Source organism: Alternaria novae-zelandiae (assembly GCF_023758075.1).
Source record: "Alternaria novae-zelandiae strain BMP 2774 chromosome Unknown scaffold_24, whole genome shotgun sequence".
NCBI lineage: Eukaryota > Fungi > Ascomycota > Dothideomycetes > Pleosporales > Pleosporaceae > Alternaria > Alternaria novae-zelandiae.
In genome coordinates this window covers 21,816-37,208 of record NW_026056984.1, presented here as the reverse complement: position 1 = coordinate 37,208, position 15,393 = coordinate 21,816, and the positions used below count along the sequence as shown (strand labels likewise).

At 53.4% G+C, this 15,393-nt stretch overlaps 4 protein-coding genes across 4 annotated transcripts; 3 read left to right on the top strand and 1 right to left on the bottom strand.

Annotated features, from left to right (window-relative positions):
- Nucleotides 1–1,005: 1,005 nt before the first annotated feature.
- Nucleotides 1,006–2,974, top strand: J4E88_009384 (uncharacterized protein; the record flags this gene model as incomplete). Its single annotated transcript, XM_049402987.1, has 2 exons — nucleotides 1,006–1,060; nucleotides 1,248–2,974. 2 exons carry the CDS (start codon nucleotides 1,006–1,008, stop codon nucleotides 2,972–2,974), a joined length of 1,782 nt encoding a protein of 593 aa, XP_049251115.1.
- Nucleotides 2,975–4,430: 1,456 nt separating this feature from the next.
- On the top strand, nucleotides 4,431–7,720 carry J4E88_009383 (uncharacterized protein; the record flags this gene model as incomplete). The annotated part of the gene is made up of 3 exons (XM_049402986.1): nucleotides 4,431–6,179; nucleotides 6,230–7,504; nucleotides 7,562–7,720. 3 exons carry the CDS (start codon nucleotides 4,431–4,433, stop codon nucleotides 7,718–7,720), a joined length of 3,183 nt encoding a protein of 1,060 aa, XP_049251114.1.
- An 833-nt stretch (nucleotides 7,721–8,553) lies between these two features.
- On the top strand, nucleotides 8,554–10,667 carry J4E88_009382 (uncharacterized protein; the record flags this gene model as incomplete). The annotated part of the gene is made up of 5 exons (XM_049402985.1): nucleotides 8,554–8,703; nucleotides 8,754–8,851; nucleotides 8,902–9,004; nucleotides 9,072–10,406; nucleotides 10,458–10,667. The coding sequence occupies 5 exons, from the start codon at nucleotides 8,554–8,556 to the stop codon at nucleotides 10,665–10,667; spliced, it is 1,896 nt and encodes a 631-aa protein (XP_049251113.1).
- A 1,254-nt stretch (nucleotides 10,668–11,921) lies between these two features.
- J4E88_009381 (uncharacterized protein) lies at nucleotides 11,922–13,227 on the bottom strand (the record flags this gene model as incomplete). The annotated part of the gene is made up of 3 exons (XM_049402984.1): nucleotides 11,922–12,486; nucleotides 12,534–13,082; nucleotides 13,139–13,227. 3 exons carry the CDS (start codon nucleotides 13,225–13,227, stop codon nucleotides 11,922–11,924), a joined length of 1,203 nt encoding a protein of 400 aa, XP_049251112.1.
- Nucleotides 13,228–15,393: the final 2,166 nt, after the last annotated feature.

Below are 15,393 nucleotides of genomic sequence, written 5' to 3'. Positions count from 1 at the left end.
CAGCGGAAATCGTCCAGGCATGTCCGATCCGATAAACTGTCTTGCATCCATATCAGAGCTTCTTCCGTTAACAAACCTTCGAGTCACGTCTCGACAGTATTATAAAATCCAACTCGTAGATTCGAGCCTGGCCTGTGTGAGCTGTCCACTCTGTGTTAATACCTCACCTATGCTAATGCAGACAGTCCTCAGGCTTCCAAGTAAGGTATCCAGCGCCATGGATATCTCATTACAATCCGAACCAATAGCGACACAGCTTAGTTTCAATGTGATCGGAACATATCTCGCAGCTGTGACTGCGGTCATAGGAATCCTTGCTCTTGCGAATACTATGCTACGCCAACGCCGGCGCACTATTCCGACCGACACATACGAGCTTGATGCCACGCCGGTGTAATCTGTGAGTTATAGAGGAGAGAAAAAGGTCGATGTCGACTAATGTCCCAGTCTTAGATGCTGTTGTCAGCGGCAGTGGGTGGGCGCAGCACGTGGTAGGATGCCCAAGCAATACGGAAGTGGCAACGAAGAACATCGAACTGTCGTCAAATGGCGGACGCGCTGGTCCGAAAGAGGACATCTAGTGGCGGTTTTTGTTAACATGTAATAATGGAGAATGTTCACACCAAAACGATTCATTTTATCCTTCATCCTGAGGCGAGGCCGGGTCTGCTGTGTGCCTGCCTGAGATGACAGCCGGATACGGATCAGGCTGAAACGGGTGAGTCGGCAAGGAAGCAGCAAGACAGGTCAGTGAGTTCAAGAAATATCCATCACATGTGGTATGGAGCCGATGGTTGCGATACCCGACTGCAGTACCAAATATCAAATGGTGTATGATGTGGCTGTGAGGCGTGTGGCGAGTAAAAATGTTAAGGTGGCGGGGAGGAGAGCAGGTCTGGGCAGGAACCGACGCCTAGCGCAGAAGCCGGGCAGGGTGACGTACCCACCTTTCGGTCGCGCCTGCCCGCGCCTAGAGGCAGCATCCCTCGCGCCTCGACTCCCGCCATGAGCCAACACGCAATATTGCTCCTCGAAACTTCAGACGACCGCCGGAATAATGGTGCGCATAACAGAGAAACGACACCATGGGAACCCGAACTGACCATCGCAGGCGTCGCTTTTGCGGCAACTCGTAGCCGGCCCTCGCGCCAGGCATGCTGAAGCTGGCCTCGACCTGTGCTATGTGACCGACAACAGTACAGTCGCCCCAAGAAGGTTTCCAGTGTTTGCCCTCTGACAGCGTCTAGTAATCGCTACGTCTGGCCCTAGCGGCACCTACCCGCAGCGCGCCTATCGCAACCCGCTTGACTCGCTCGTAAAGTTTCTCGACTCGAAACATGGCGACGATTGGGCCATATGGGAGTTCCGCGCTGAAGGGACGGGCTATCCCGACTCGGAGGTCTACGGTCGCGTCTACCATTATCCCTTCCCCGATCACCACCCGCCGCCTTTTGCCCTGATACCGAACATCATGGCCAGCATGCGCAACTGGCTCCATGAGAAGGAGGGGCGCGTCGTCGTCGTACACTGCAAGGCCGGGAAAGGGCGATCGGGAACTGCTAGTTGCAGTTACCTCATCAGTGAGGAAGGCTGGCCGGTGCACAAGGCTCTGGACCGCTTCACCGAGCGGCGCATGCGTCCCAACATGGGCAAAGGCGTCAGCATCCCCAGCCAGCTCCGATGGATAGACTACGTGGATCGCTGGGCCAAGCACGGCAAGTTGTATGTCGAGCGGCAGGTCGAAATACTTGAGGTACACTGCTGGGGCCTGAGAGACGGTGTCAAAATCCAAATCGAGGGCTTCGTCGAGGATGGCAAGCTCATCAAGAACTTCCACACCTTCACCCGCGACGAGAGAGAGATTGTGCGGGGCGAAGTCAAGACTACCGGCATGGCACAGGCAGTGCAGGAGGTCATGTACAAGAACGGTTTCGGCCCATCCAAGACGAGCGAAGGTCCCAAGAATGGCTCGACTTCCTCCCTCGAGCAGCAGCAGCAGAGCAATGTCGATGGCACCACCACGGCCGAGCCAAGATCGTCGCGCGAGAGCCTACCCACGGGCACAGGCGACGTCGTCTTCCGACCCGCCAAGCGCGTAGTTCTGCCCACCAACGACATCAACATTGACGTCGAGCGTCGTAACAAAGCCGCCTTCGATTTGACCATGGTCACCGCTGTCGCGCACGTGTGGTTCAACACATACTTTGAAGGGAACGGCCCTGAGCAGAATGGCAATGTCGACCAGTCGGGCATGTTTGAGATTGCATGGGAAGCCATGGACGGCATCAAAGGCTCATCTCGAAAAGGCACACAAGCTTTCGAGCGCATAGCCGTAGTCTGGCGCGCACTCTCTAGTGAAGAAGGCCGACCTGGTGTTGTCATTACAGAACCGAAGGAGGGTGAGCCTGTGCAACAAGCCGAGCCCGCAGATTGGAGGGGTACCAAGGGCGTGGAGCCGTCCGAAGACAAAGATCTAGGTGTCCGTACAGCGAGCCCACCCAACGAGAAGTCCGACATCAGCCGAGCGAACAGCGTCCGAAGCGAGAACAAGAAGGGTACCACCATTGTCGAAGCTCCCGGCCGGAGGGACAGCGGAGATAGTGACACCAAGCATGTCCGACCACATGGTCCGAATGGGGAAAAAGTCTTGATGGAGCCGAACGGTTCTGCTTCTCGAACAAGCACAGACGCGACAACGAGTGGGCCGACAACGGCAATCTCAGACCCCACGCAACCAGATCGTCCTGACAATTCTAGTCATGTTGCTAGCCACTCGCGATCCGCAGACCAGCCTACTGGGTCACACCAGAGCGGGGGCCACATTGGCGGAATTGCGGAGAGCTTGAAGTATCACGTCTCAGGAGCAGCTCACACCAACGATCTACCTGATGGAAAGCCTGAGAGTGAGATGAAGGATGCGAAAGAGCATGGCCTTGGGCACATGCATTTTGGCAAGAAAAAGACAAGTTCGTAGGTGCCTATACCCTTACAGCGACGGCAAAACTCGTGCATCACGTCGTTGTCTTCGGTAATGCGGGGCGTTATTTGGAGCTGCATGACAGAACCGGAAGCTTGCGGTTGGCGTCTGGTCAGCGTATCACATGTGCGCACGAATCGTGCTTTGCGCGTGTTGCATGGCGCTGTATGCATTGATGAGGCGTTGTACAGCGCGCTTCTTTCGTTATGAGAAAGTGTTTTGGGTTTGTAGGATTGAGGTTGGTTTCGCTGTTTCTCAGATACACCGCTTGCTTTCGATCCACTAGGGAACAACCAATACTTCTGATTAGAAATTCGTCAACACCAAGAGCCCTAATGTATGCGCGACTGTATATTCGTGCAGCATGGGAGAAGTGAGGCGAGCTGTCCACGGGTGCTCGGTAATGCGCTCGATACCTAGCCGACGCAGCTGCTGCATTCCTTCCTGGTAAGGCAGGGCCACTCAGCGCGACACACGAACGACCATCACTGCAGCTCAGCAGCAACCGATGGGAACACAACGTCAACGGATGAGCCACTTTGGTAATATGCATGTGCGTAGAGAGCACATTGCATCTATGTGTTACCGGAAACGCAGGGAAGTGTGATGAAGAGACAGCCGCAGCGCCACCGAACCAGTCCACAGGTATAAGAGCGTCACGCAGTCGACGGCCGAGTTCTGTGATCCCGTATAAATGCCCTCGAGAACGAGAGGTGCAGATAAACCATGAAATCTTGATTGGGACCGGCGAAAGCGAGCGCGTCCACACTCCTGCAAGGCTGAAAGCACTGTCAGACGAGGCTGAGCTACGCTCTGCCTTGACATTGGTTACCTCCTCACCGGTCATCACGACATCGCTCTTTTTTCAGCCTGTCTATGCATTATAGCCTGCTCAGGCCAATACATCGACGAAACGTTGCTCCTACAGGAAGGTCGTGGCTAGGCAGCAGATTCGGCTGAAGAGGTTCATCAGGTATGTGCGGCCTCCACTCCACCACCACCCTGTACTGATATGGTGATAAGACGATCTAGTCGAGCACGCTGGCTCCCAACAAGTTCAGCCTTGTCGGATTTCGCTATTCAGAGCTCTTCATTTGCCAGATCCCGGATTAGGTACTGCGGGGTAATCGAGAACGGTAATACAAGACTGCAGCCTAGTAGTGTGTTGTGTGGGCGAGAGATCTGATTAGAGAAAGGTGTGGGTCGGGAACAGAGACAGAGTGAGGTTAGACTTCACCTTGCGGCTCCGTCTGGGGATAAAAGGGTGTGAGACCTAGGTCCTCCTTTTGTCTCGGCCTTGAGACTGTCTCATCTGCAATTGCTTCTTTCCTTGAACGAGCCAGACCCCAAGTTTACGTGTTACGACTTCTCCCAGGCCCCTATCTCCAGCTGCATATTCAACAGTTAAGCAGTAGCAGAGAGCCAGCCTCGCATCTTGGCAAGTCTACGACCCATGAACGGACCGGATAATTCGAAGACTTCTTCCACCAAACCTTCCTTACCTCCCAAAGCTAGCAAAAAGCTTTCCGACACCTCATCATCGTCACCAGTCATTGTTGCAACCCCGTCCGTGAAGTCCGACCCGGACGACATCTCGCTGCACGAGCCAAAGATGGATTCCTCTCAAGAGACTGTCGAAGCTCATGTGGCTGATACGGCTCAAAATACCGATGAGAAGCAGGCAGCTGTTTCTGTCGAGCATACTGAGGTGCCAAAGTCTGAGCTAGTCGTTGCGAAGAAGAAGAGTGTCAACAGGCGAGGGAAACACGCATCAAAGAAGTCAAGGCGTAAAGCAGAAGAGACGTCTACATCGGACGATAGTGGCTCTGAGAGCGACAGTGAGTCGGAAGAGAGTAGTGAGGACGAGAAGGCGAAGCGTAAGAAGAGGCGGAAGTTGGCCGCGAAACGAGCAGCAGTGAAGAAGAAGCAGCGGGCGAAGGCGAAGAGCAAGAAGAGCAAGAGTAGGAAGCATGATTCAACAAGCGAGGATGAGAGTTCGGCTGATACCTCCGACTCAAGTTCGGATTCAGATTCAGAGGCAGATGACAAGAAGAGCCGTCGGAAGGCCCTGCGAGCCAAAGCCAAAAAGAAGAAGAACAAGAAGCTAGACAGCTCTAGCGACGACAGTACCTCTGACACTTCGAGCTCATCCGACAGCGAGTCGGATTCTGAGGATGAGAAATCGAAACGTAAACGCGCAAAGGCGAAAGCAAAGCGGAAGGCAAAGAAAGCAAAGAAAGCCGAATTATCTGAATTGTCGTCAATCTCATCGTCCTCCGAGGACGATCTCGATGCGCCGGCTCCACCGCCAGAGCCTCCGCTGCCAGGAGATACCCTTGACACGCAAGTGACCAAAGTAAGTGGTCTGCTCAACAGTCTCAAGGCGCAACAAGCTTCTCTCAACGCTGCTGCTGCCGCTGCCGCCGTATCTACTACGAAGCTTGACAAGCCAGTCAAGAAGAACGCCCTCGAGTTCAAGCGCGTCGACCAAGTTTTCGACATGAAGATACGCGATTGGAAACTCGTCGAGAGTAACGCCGACCAAAAGGACGAGTTTGACTGCGTGTTCACCGTGCGCAGGAGACTCAACTGGGAAGGCAAGTATCAAGAGACACAACTGGACATAAAGTCCAAGTTACTCCGCAACGCACTCCAAGAGGTTTTCAAGGATTGCAAGAGCATCAGCCTGGTGGAAGACATCCCGCAGATTGACCCTCACACGCTGTTCCACTACTACGACGAATTGAAGACCTACATCAAGAAGACGCTGAAGCCAAAGCTGAAGAAGGCAAAGAAGTCGAAAGAGCAGAAGCGTGTCAAACAGCAGATTGCATCATGCAAACTGCTTCTGAGTTACATTGATGAGGATTACACTGCGACGCGCAAGGCTCTCCGGCCCATGCTCAAGGCGGGTACGATCACGTACGACCTCGTTTGGGCATTGTTCAAGCCGAACACGATCGCCTTCACTCCCACGTATCACAACAAGGACGATCCGCGATGCTTCAAGGTCGAGACCGCGTATGAGTATGAGAGCTGGATGACGGGTGTCAAGTCCTGGTATGTAGACGGCAAGTATCTTGAGTATGATGGCAAGTCGTTTGGCCTTGGAGACCATCAGATTACGATTCAGGCGTTCAAGGGGCACAAGAAGATTACTAGTCTCTCGGCTTATCCGTTGAAGTACCACAAGGATCCTGAGGTGAGAATTTGACCGGTTGATCGTGCGTGCATTAGCTAATGGTCTTGCAGAGCATCAAGAAGCAACTCGTCGACCGAGGCAAGAAGTTCGTCGCTCTCCAAGGCATGAACTACCGCCTCCAGAAGGGCATTGCGTACATGAAGCACAAAAACAACATCATCCGCTTCATCATCAATGGCCGCGTCATGGTCGATCCCGCCATCTTCCGCCGCATCAACCCCAACTATCCGCTCTCGTACCTCAAACAAGACGAGCTTGCACAGAATGAGGAAAACGATGATGACGATGACGATAGTGACGACTGCTGCTGTAGATCTGACGAGGGCGAAGAAGACGAAGAGAAGGACAAGATGCGCATCGTCATGTGGAAGGACAACAAGGGCAAGAAGCATCCCATCCGTGTGCCACAGAGCGTCATCGACAAGGAAAAGGGCGACAGCCCCGACAAGCAAGTCGAGACCGACGAAGACGGCTCAGAGAACAAGCAGCAATGTTTCACCGAAGAAGAGCTCTTAATCGCTTCCCCAGTCGTCCTCGGTTTCGCTTTCTCGGAAAAACTCTGGCTCGAGTTCTCGCTCGCCGGCATCGACGACATCAAATGGAACGACGAAGCCTTCTCCAGCCTCGTCCTGCCCAGCCGCATCAAGCAGAATCTCAAAGGCCTAGTCTCGTCCCACCGCTTCAACGCCGCAAAGACCATCGACGACGTCATCCAAGGCAAAGGCAAAGGCCTCAACGTCGTTCTCCACGGCCCACCCGGTGTAGGGAAAACACTGACCGGCGAATCCATCGCCGAGTACCTCAAATGTCCACTCTACGCCGTCTCGGCAGGCGAACTAGGCACCAACAGCCGCTCGCTCGAAACCGATCTCAACCGTATAATGGACATTACGCATTCCTGGGGCGCTATCCTCCTCCTCGACGAAGCAGACGTGTTTCTTGAAGCGCGCCAACCCCACGATATCCACCGCAACAGCCTCGTATCTGTCTTCCTGCGTCTAACAGAGTACTACCAAGGCATCCTCTTCCTCACAACAAACCGTGTAGAGACGTTTGACGAAGCGTTCCAGAGCAGGATTCACATGGGTATCCGCTACGACAACCTGGAAGCCAAGGCGAGGAAGAAGATCTGGCAACACCATATTGGCAAGGTGGAGCAGATGGGTCGTGACGCTGAAGCCGAAAAGAAGAAGGGCGAGGAGAGAGGCAGTGATGACGAGGGTGCTGCGAAGGAGGGGAAAGAAGATAAAGGTGGGAAGGTGATGAAGCCGTTTACCGAGGTGGACTTTGATGAGTTGAGTAAGAGGAGTATGAATGGGAGACAGGTATGTTTTGTTGTTGTTGCGGTGGTGTGCGTGCATGTCGGCTAACAACTTGTGCAGATTAAGAATACGGTCAAGACATCGCAGTCGATTGCGCTTGCAGAGAAGTCGGTCTTTAGTATGGAGCACGTCAAGCGCGTGCTTGAGGTTGCGGAGGCTTTCGAGGATGATATGCGCGGTGGTGGGGGTTACCGTGATGCGAAGAGGATGTATACCTAGCTTTCGCTTGGATGTAACGGATGCTGGCAGGTCATTGAGCAGCTTATTCCTTTTGTTTATACGTCTCCTCTCAAGTATATTATTGCAACGTCGTTTAGTTCTTCGAGGTTCATGACAAGGGTGCAGGCTTCGGTCGCGTTTGCTGCTGATACGCATAGCTCCTTCCGAAGTGAGATCAGGGTCTTGCGGTGCAGTAGATGTGGAAGGCGCAGACGTCGCTGACAAACGTCATGACGCTGTCATGAGCGTTCCTGCCGGTAGATTTAGTGCTGCCGGCGCTTCGGGAATAGCGCAAAAGCCGACGCTGGACGCCTTTAGATCCTCGACGTCAGCTAGGCATGCACTGCGACTAGTGGGACATGATATCAACAGCGCGATTTATGTGCCTTCCCAAGCAAAGTATGTAGGGTCGTCATCTGGATTTATGTGTGGTGTTGTTTGGGAGCCGTTCAGATCTGGAGATGGCATCCCACCTATCCACACGCTCCTGCATCACCTGCGGCCATGGCTGGCTATCGCATCTACGCGCAGGATGATCCATAGCCTAAATTGACGCGAACTAGGCCAACTGACGTCGTCTCTAGTGATGAGTTCTAGGCCCCGTCTCAGTCGTGCCAAGCAGCAGTGGCTGGTATCAACTCCACAGCGTCCCCACGCAACCTCGGTGGCCTTTTCTGGGGCGCGTCAGCTCCAGCGCGGAAATACTTCAACCCTCACTTTTATTCCCGCCAACGTTGTGCCCACTGCTGCCGCTTGGATCTGAGCATTTGCCCGTCGCTGTCAAGCACTCGGACCAAGCTCACGCGCTGCCCGATCGCCGCACGCGCTGCACAATGGATGACGAAGGCACGCAGCCCTCGACGAGTCCGGATCCGTCCACCACCAGCGCGACAGGCACCCACGGCGATGCGCCGCCAAAGAAGAAGCAAAAGCGCAACAAGCCGACGCTGAGCTGCGAGGAGTGTGTCGAGCGCAAGACCAAAGTGAGTGCAGCGCGCTGGCGCAATGGCCGCCCGAGACTGAACCGACGCAGTGTGACCGCACTCGTCCTCATTGCTTGGCCTGCATCAAGCGACAATCAACATGCAAATACTCCGACATCGCCAACCTGATCGCGACTTCCACAGACAAGTAAGTTCCCATGGCATCCCTGGACGCGCATCTGCTGAGCCTTTGCACAGGGTTGGCGCCGGTCGCACTGCGGGACGCTCCAGAAAAACGAGCGCGAGGCCTTCGTTGCACCTTGGCAGCGACCCGCACCCACATGGCAACAAGCCCGTTCAGGTAATACACATCCCTTGGTCCTGTCGTATCATTGCGAACCTCCTGCGAACTCTGACTCGTTTGACAGGCCCACATCCAGGTACCACCAACGCCAGTCAGGGCCCAATATCGTAGCGTGTCGTTGTCATCATCAGGGTCCTCGCCATTCCTGTTATCAAACATACCCTACTCTAACCACACGCCCGCGCCATTCTTTGGTCTGGGTTCTGAGCATCCCTTTGCTAATTACTGGACGAGTCGCGGCGGTCTCGCCGAAGTCGTCGGCGTGCTGCCAGCTAAAGAGCAGGCAGATATTCTGGTGGACAAGTACTTTGATGCTGTCGACCCAGTGTATCCTATGGTACATCGCAGGAACTTCTATGCCGATTACCAACGTTTCTGGTCACTTCCATTAGAGGAGAAACATGCAGCAGATCCCGTGCTGGTTGCTCTTCACTTTGTTGTGTACGCCATGGGTACGCAATTCATCCGTACCACTGACAATGCTGAGCGAGCCAAGATTGCCGAGTTCTACATATCAGCTGCTCAGCAGGCGTTGCGAATATCTTCGTACCTCAGTCGAGCTTCGGTCAGAACACTGCAGGCCATGGTTCTGATAGGATATTTTTTGATGAACGACAACCATGCTTCCGATGCATGGGCTTTTGGTGGAGTTCTAGTACGGCAAGCGTACGCCATGGGTTTACATCGTGACCCCGACATCATTGCGCCTCGGTGCTCACTGAGTGACAAGCAGCAACGGCGGAAGCTCTGGCAAGCCATATATTTCCAGGACACATTCCTTACCGTCTTACTAAAGCTCCCACCGACCAGTGTTTTCTCAGACATACAGCCAGAATCCCTGAGCGATGACCTTGATGAATACATCCCGAACGGTTCTTCAAACAACGGCACGACAGACCCCGTCATCAACCCCATGAGCATAAGCAACATCGCCTCGAACCACGATCTCTATCCTTCCTACGAGTTGTCAGATCGAAGATACATCCGCTCGATGTGGCACATGGCCAATCTTGTGTCCCGCACTGTCTGCATCCCACGTTCGTTGGCAACGCCCTTGACAACCTCAATATCGCATAAGGCCGAGCTAGTAAACGAATACTTTGCGTTACACAAGAGCTTTCCAGCAGATCTTACGGCATCTGACGAAGCCACTATACGCAGTATGGCAGAAACAAACCCACGCGGGTTACGACAGAACTTGTTCTTCCGAAGCAACTTCTGGCATTGCGTCACGGCCATACAGGCGGATGAGAACCCGGCCGAGGGTGTACCATGCGACGTCAAAGGTGCGCTGGACGCAGCTAGGATGGCGTTGCAGTCTTTCTTCCATTTCTGGGAGTATCTCAGAATCGATGCCAGCGTATGGTGGGTGTTCCAGCACCGCGCGTTCGAGGAAGCGGTAGGTTGTAATCTCTGTGTAGGATTACCAGGTTACTGACATGTCTCTTAGCTCCTCATGGCACGCATCCTCGGTCAACAAGCGCAACCGCTTTCACCCAGTCATAACGGCATGCCTCCTTCAGCAGACCCCTTGCTCAAGGAAGCGAAGGAAGATGCGCGCAAATGTCTCGATATCTTGGATCTGGTCGGCATCGCACCGGAGATGCAGAAGACGAGGACTGAGGTGCTGAGGACTGCGTTTTCGGATATATTGTGGTAGATGCGTGTAAATATAGGCTAGGTAGCCGCGGCGGCGGCGTCGATTCACCTGATAATGTAATATAATAGGGAATTTGAGATCAATGCAAGAAGATATCGCGGAGGTTGCTGCTGGTGAGGGATACAAGCAAGAAAACGTTCTGGTGTGGGGCGATGCGGATGGACTATGTACATGCCCGGGCAGACAGAACATCTGTTTCAGGCACAAAAGCCGTAATTATGGGGTTCAAGTGCTTATGGTCGGCGATTTCAATGTGGTCAGTTGCTGCAGTTTCTGCCGCGGTCATCGTGTAGTCGGACCTTTGCGAGGCCAGCATTTTGCTAGCCCGTTTCACGCGCCGTTGTGCGGACGGACCCGTTACGTTTGTAAGCAAGATGTCAGCTATACGTTGTTGAATAGGATGCATAGTTTAACAAAGAAGAGAAGGCAATTCTGACTTAGACTGCCCAAGGAGGGCATGGCCTCGGTTCGGGCTGATTGTCGGAGTTGTACTTTGACATGCGGGATCATCGCGATAGTCTCTTGCCTTAGATGGGTAGCTAGACTCATACGATACACATACAACCATCATTCAACCCGACCTTGAGGCTCACCACCACGGGTTCTTCCATTGCAATAACAGACAATGTGACAGCTCGAAATCAGACATTTCCTTGATGCCCCGACCCACTGGATCAGCTAATCAATCGCGATGGAGCGTTTTTCGACAGCAACTTTATTTTCCATGAGCGGTGTTGATCGCCCATCCCATGTTACCGATACAGCGGAAGACAAGGCTAGGTGATCGACGGTCAGCGTGGATCGTTACTGAGGATGGCACGAAAGCGAAATGCGGATGAAAGGGGAGATGGGCCTGGAGCGGTGAGCGACGAAGGGGTTATACGGAGGTGATCTAGATGATCTACGCGGGCGGGCAGTGCGAGATATCGTAGAGTCCGGAATTGGTCAAATTCGGGGTGAGCTCGTAATGGCTTTCGCGCTAGTATCTGATGAGTCACCTTGCGAGGAGTTTCGGTTGTCTGCTTTGGGAGTTGGATGGTAGGTGCCGGTGGTTACCGGGCTGGATTCCATCTAAGCCGAGAGTGGATAGTCAAGATGGATGCACAAATGTAACTACTTTAATGAATGTGCAGGTGCTTGAACGCAGCAACAATTCTGCTAGATGACACGGAGGCATGAATGCAAAGACGTGGAAATCGATGCAGAATTCTATTACTATGGGGTATCGTGCAGTGCTTCAAATGGAACTTCTAACTAAAAACGCTCATGGACCTTTGCGGCCTTTCCAGTCGATTTGCTATCGAGAGTGGAGTCGCTGGCCCCTCCAGGGCTACCTCTCCTTTCACGCTCTGTCGTGTGTTGACGACTCTTCTCTGATTGTTGTCGCTTCTCACGTTCATCTAGGACGGTGGACGTAACGTATCCAGGCAGCCCCTGCTGTTGCTGCCATGCTTCTGATGGTTGGCTTCTGCCCAGTATTATCTCCTCGTCAGAGCTGGCGCTCTCTCTCCGAGCTCTCGAGGTAGTGATTGTGATCGACTTCTTTATCGAAGGCTTGAGCGTGCCCAGTTGGGTGCCCGACTGCAGCGGACCGGAGTTCAGTGAGGGTTTACTCCAGGGTAGAGCTGAGGCTGAGCGAGTAATCTCGAGAGCCTGCTTCATGAGCGGCCTCAGAGTCGCAATGGAACCAGCTGTTATGCCCAATCCCACCTCCACTGTGCTCCAGATCGCAAAATCGGTTGTTCGGTAGAGGAAGTCGCCCTTGTATCCCTTCAATGAGGTCGTGTACGGGAGACGGATGATCGTTGCTGTCGAACCACTACCGAGTTGTTAGAGACATTATTATGCGGCTCGCGAAATACTTACATTGCGGCAAGAGCAATGACCGACGCGACTATGACTTTCATGCGCTTCTTCATGTGAAGATCCTTGACGATCAGAACCGGGAGAATCGCAAACACCCAGTCCGCAAACGCGTTGAGTCCAGAAACCACGAACGTGAAGTTCATGACTAGTGTCGCTGACAAGCAAGTGCCATGATGATTAGGGTCCAGGTCCCACCAGAACGAGACCGGCTTGCACTGGAAGATGACGACCGATGTGTATGCGACTCCCACGATGGCAGAAACTACCATGATGAACCGAATGAGCCAGATGTGCATCGGTACGACAGTGATTCGCAGCAAGAAGAACCCGACGGCGATCTTGAGCATGCATGTCGATAATGTGTAGAATATTTCGCAGAAGAACCAGAAGTTTAGGGCCGTTTGCGCTTGTTCGTCGGTGAGTTTCTCGCGGCGAACACCTGTTCCGTGGAGCGCACCGCCGATTTGAGACACGAGATAACCGGTGAAAAAGAAAAGTGTGACGACCATGCAGTAGTCGTCAATGCCGAATCCCTTCACCATGAAGATCCTACATTCTTATCAGCGACGCGTCCAAAAACAATGAAGATAGCAAGCAGATCTTACCTGACATAGCAACGAAGCCCAACGGTGATATATGTTAAGATCAAGAAGGTGAGGGCTATAGCCAGCACCGAACCACTTCGGTCCTCCATACTCGGTGGTGTGTCGGGAGAATCGTCAAAATAAGGTTATGTAGGCGAGGGAGAGGATTAATGAGTCTGGAAAACCGCGATTCGAGTACGATCTTGCAGCATATTGTATTTCGACAAGTTCGGCCTCCCCCTCGTCGCTGATCGCGCGAACAGACGTCTCAACACTTTCTCCGAGCCGTGTGTCTCCTGGCATTGTGAACGCTAGAATACTGTTAGCAAGACCACCGACGCTGCTCTGGGTATCCTTGCGACGGTAGTCGACGCAGGTTGCTGTTCGAGCCAGGTTCATTGTGGGGCAGATCCATTATGGCGAGGCAGGAAGATCGGCAACGTGCTTCGCTAAGCGTTGCCACGCGAGAAAGGGGAGTGCGAGTCGTTTGCTCGGCCATACACGAGGCCACTTGATTGCCAAAAGCAAACGGATCTGTCTCTAGCCTTTCACTAATTCCCCGCCGACGAAAGCCTCATGATGCTTTTGTCAATTTTGTGGTTCCAATGGTGAGGCGTGCAGCGGGAGCTTGAGTCGGGAGGAGCATTTAGCGAGTCAAATGTGTGCACGGAATCATGCAAGCGTGGACGTCACCGCGTCGAGGTGCACAATCCCATGGCGAGGAAGGAACTCCGACGACGCCCACTTTGCCTGAACGGGCGAAAGGAGAAAGGGCGATCATACTGCATGTCAAACTGCTTTTGGCTTGAAAGAGCAAAGGCCTTACAATATGTACAGGCATCGAAGTGCCGGTTCTGAGCGGGTCTCCAGGGTTCAGGAGCCGTTCCATAAGAGTCTGACAGCTCTCTGGCCGTCCCTGCCGCAACTTTGTGCGCGATTGCGCGTTCGTACGTGTGAGGTCTTCCTGAGGGTGCTATCCGGCGCCGTCCAAACCAGACGTTGGGAGCAAACACTATGAGGACGGAGGATAGGGTAGGTAGCGCCTCCGTGCCGTACCGAACCACCATCTTTGTGCCCTACGAACGTTCCCCGCTCCCCGGTAGTGGTCTTCAGCTTGTAGGTGGCTTTCGTCCTCATGACTGTTGAACTCATTCCAAATTCCAGGTTTTGTCCCTACAATGGCTGATGGTGTGCGCAGAGTAAGGTGTACGCTTTCATTGGCTGGCTAACCCAAGCGAGTTGCGACAGCCTACGAAAAACGAAGAAAACTCATACTGTGGCACGTGGTGCTGAGTTTTTCTCTACCCAACCTTGCCACATGGCTTACAAACGACTCGTAGATTTTGCAGAATGGAATGCCTGATCTGTGTCGCGAGCGTATGACATTCCAGCGTTCCTTGTCCATTTTCGAAAAACAAGAAGGCCGGATCAGTTCACGGCTTCTGCACTAAGCCAGTATGACCGAAGTGAGACCGTTCCTGGGGGATGTACTAGATGGACTACTCAAATGCTGTAAAGACTGCTTTTGTCACAAGCAATGTTGTCGACTTTGCTTTCTTGCTCCACGTTCGAGTCGTGCCTATGGGTTTTCGCTATCCAATCCTGTTGGTCAATCTAGAGATGGTGGCGTGCAATCGATACCGGGACGGCAATGCCGTCAACGTTCGCAAATGCGGAGAACTAGGGGCCTTAGCCAAGGTGCCTGGATATAGCATGCGGAAATGGCAACGCAAAGGGTGTTAGAGCTTCCGTCGGTGCTACTACGGCGCAGGGAGGCTCCTTGGGAGTTTCACCAGCGGTGGTGACCCACATTACTAAAATCCCGATAGCGGGACTGGCCCAACAGGGCAACGACAGCCACACACTTGGGCTAGACTCCGCGACAATATCTGCTTGTCAAAAGTTGGCAGCCAAACATACCCCAACTTCCTACCCGACTTCCGGACGTCGCTCATATCCGATCACTGCCGAGGTGCTGGTTCGAGAGGAGATTGATGGGCGCGCTCACATTTTATTCCACTCACCGCGAGCAGACTCCAAACTTACGTCGTCCCAAGCGGGACGAAAACTCCGTTTGAATGCGCTGTCAGCCAGACGCATGGACAGCCGTTGTCTTGTGAATCCACTTTCCAAGAGAATCGGAACAATCTGACCGATGTCGTAGGAGTAGTGAAAGAGCTGGGTATGGTGTGCCTCATAGAAGCCACGACAGCTGCCATGGTAGCTGCCATGGCAAGAGTGGGGTGAAGGCTGCTCAAGGTTCCATGGGGATGTTT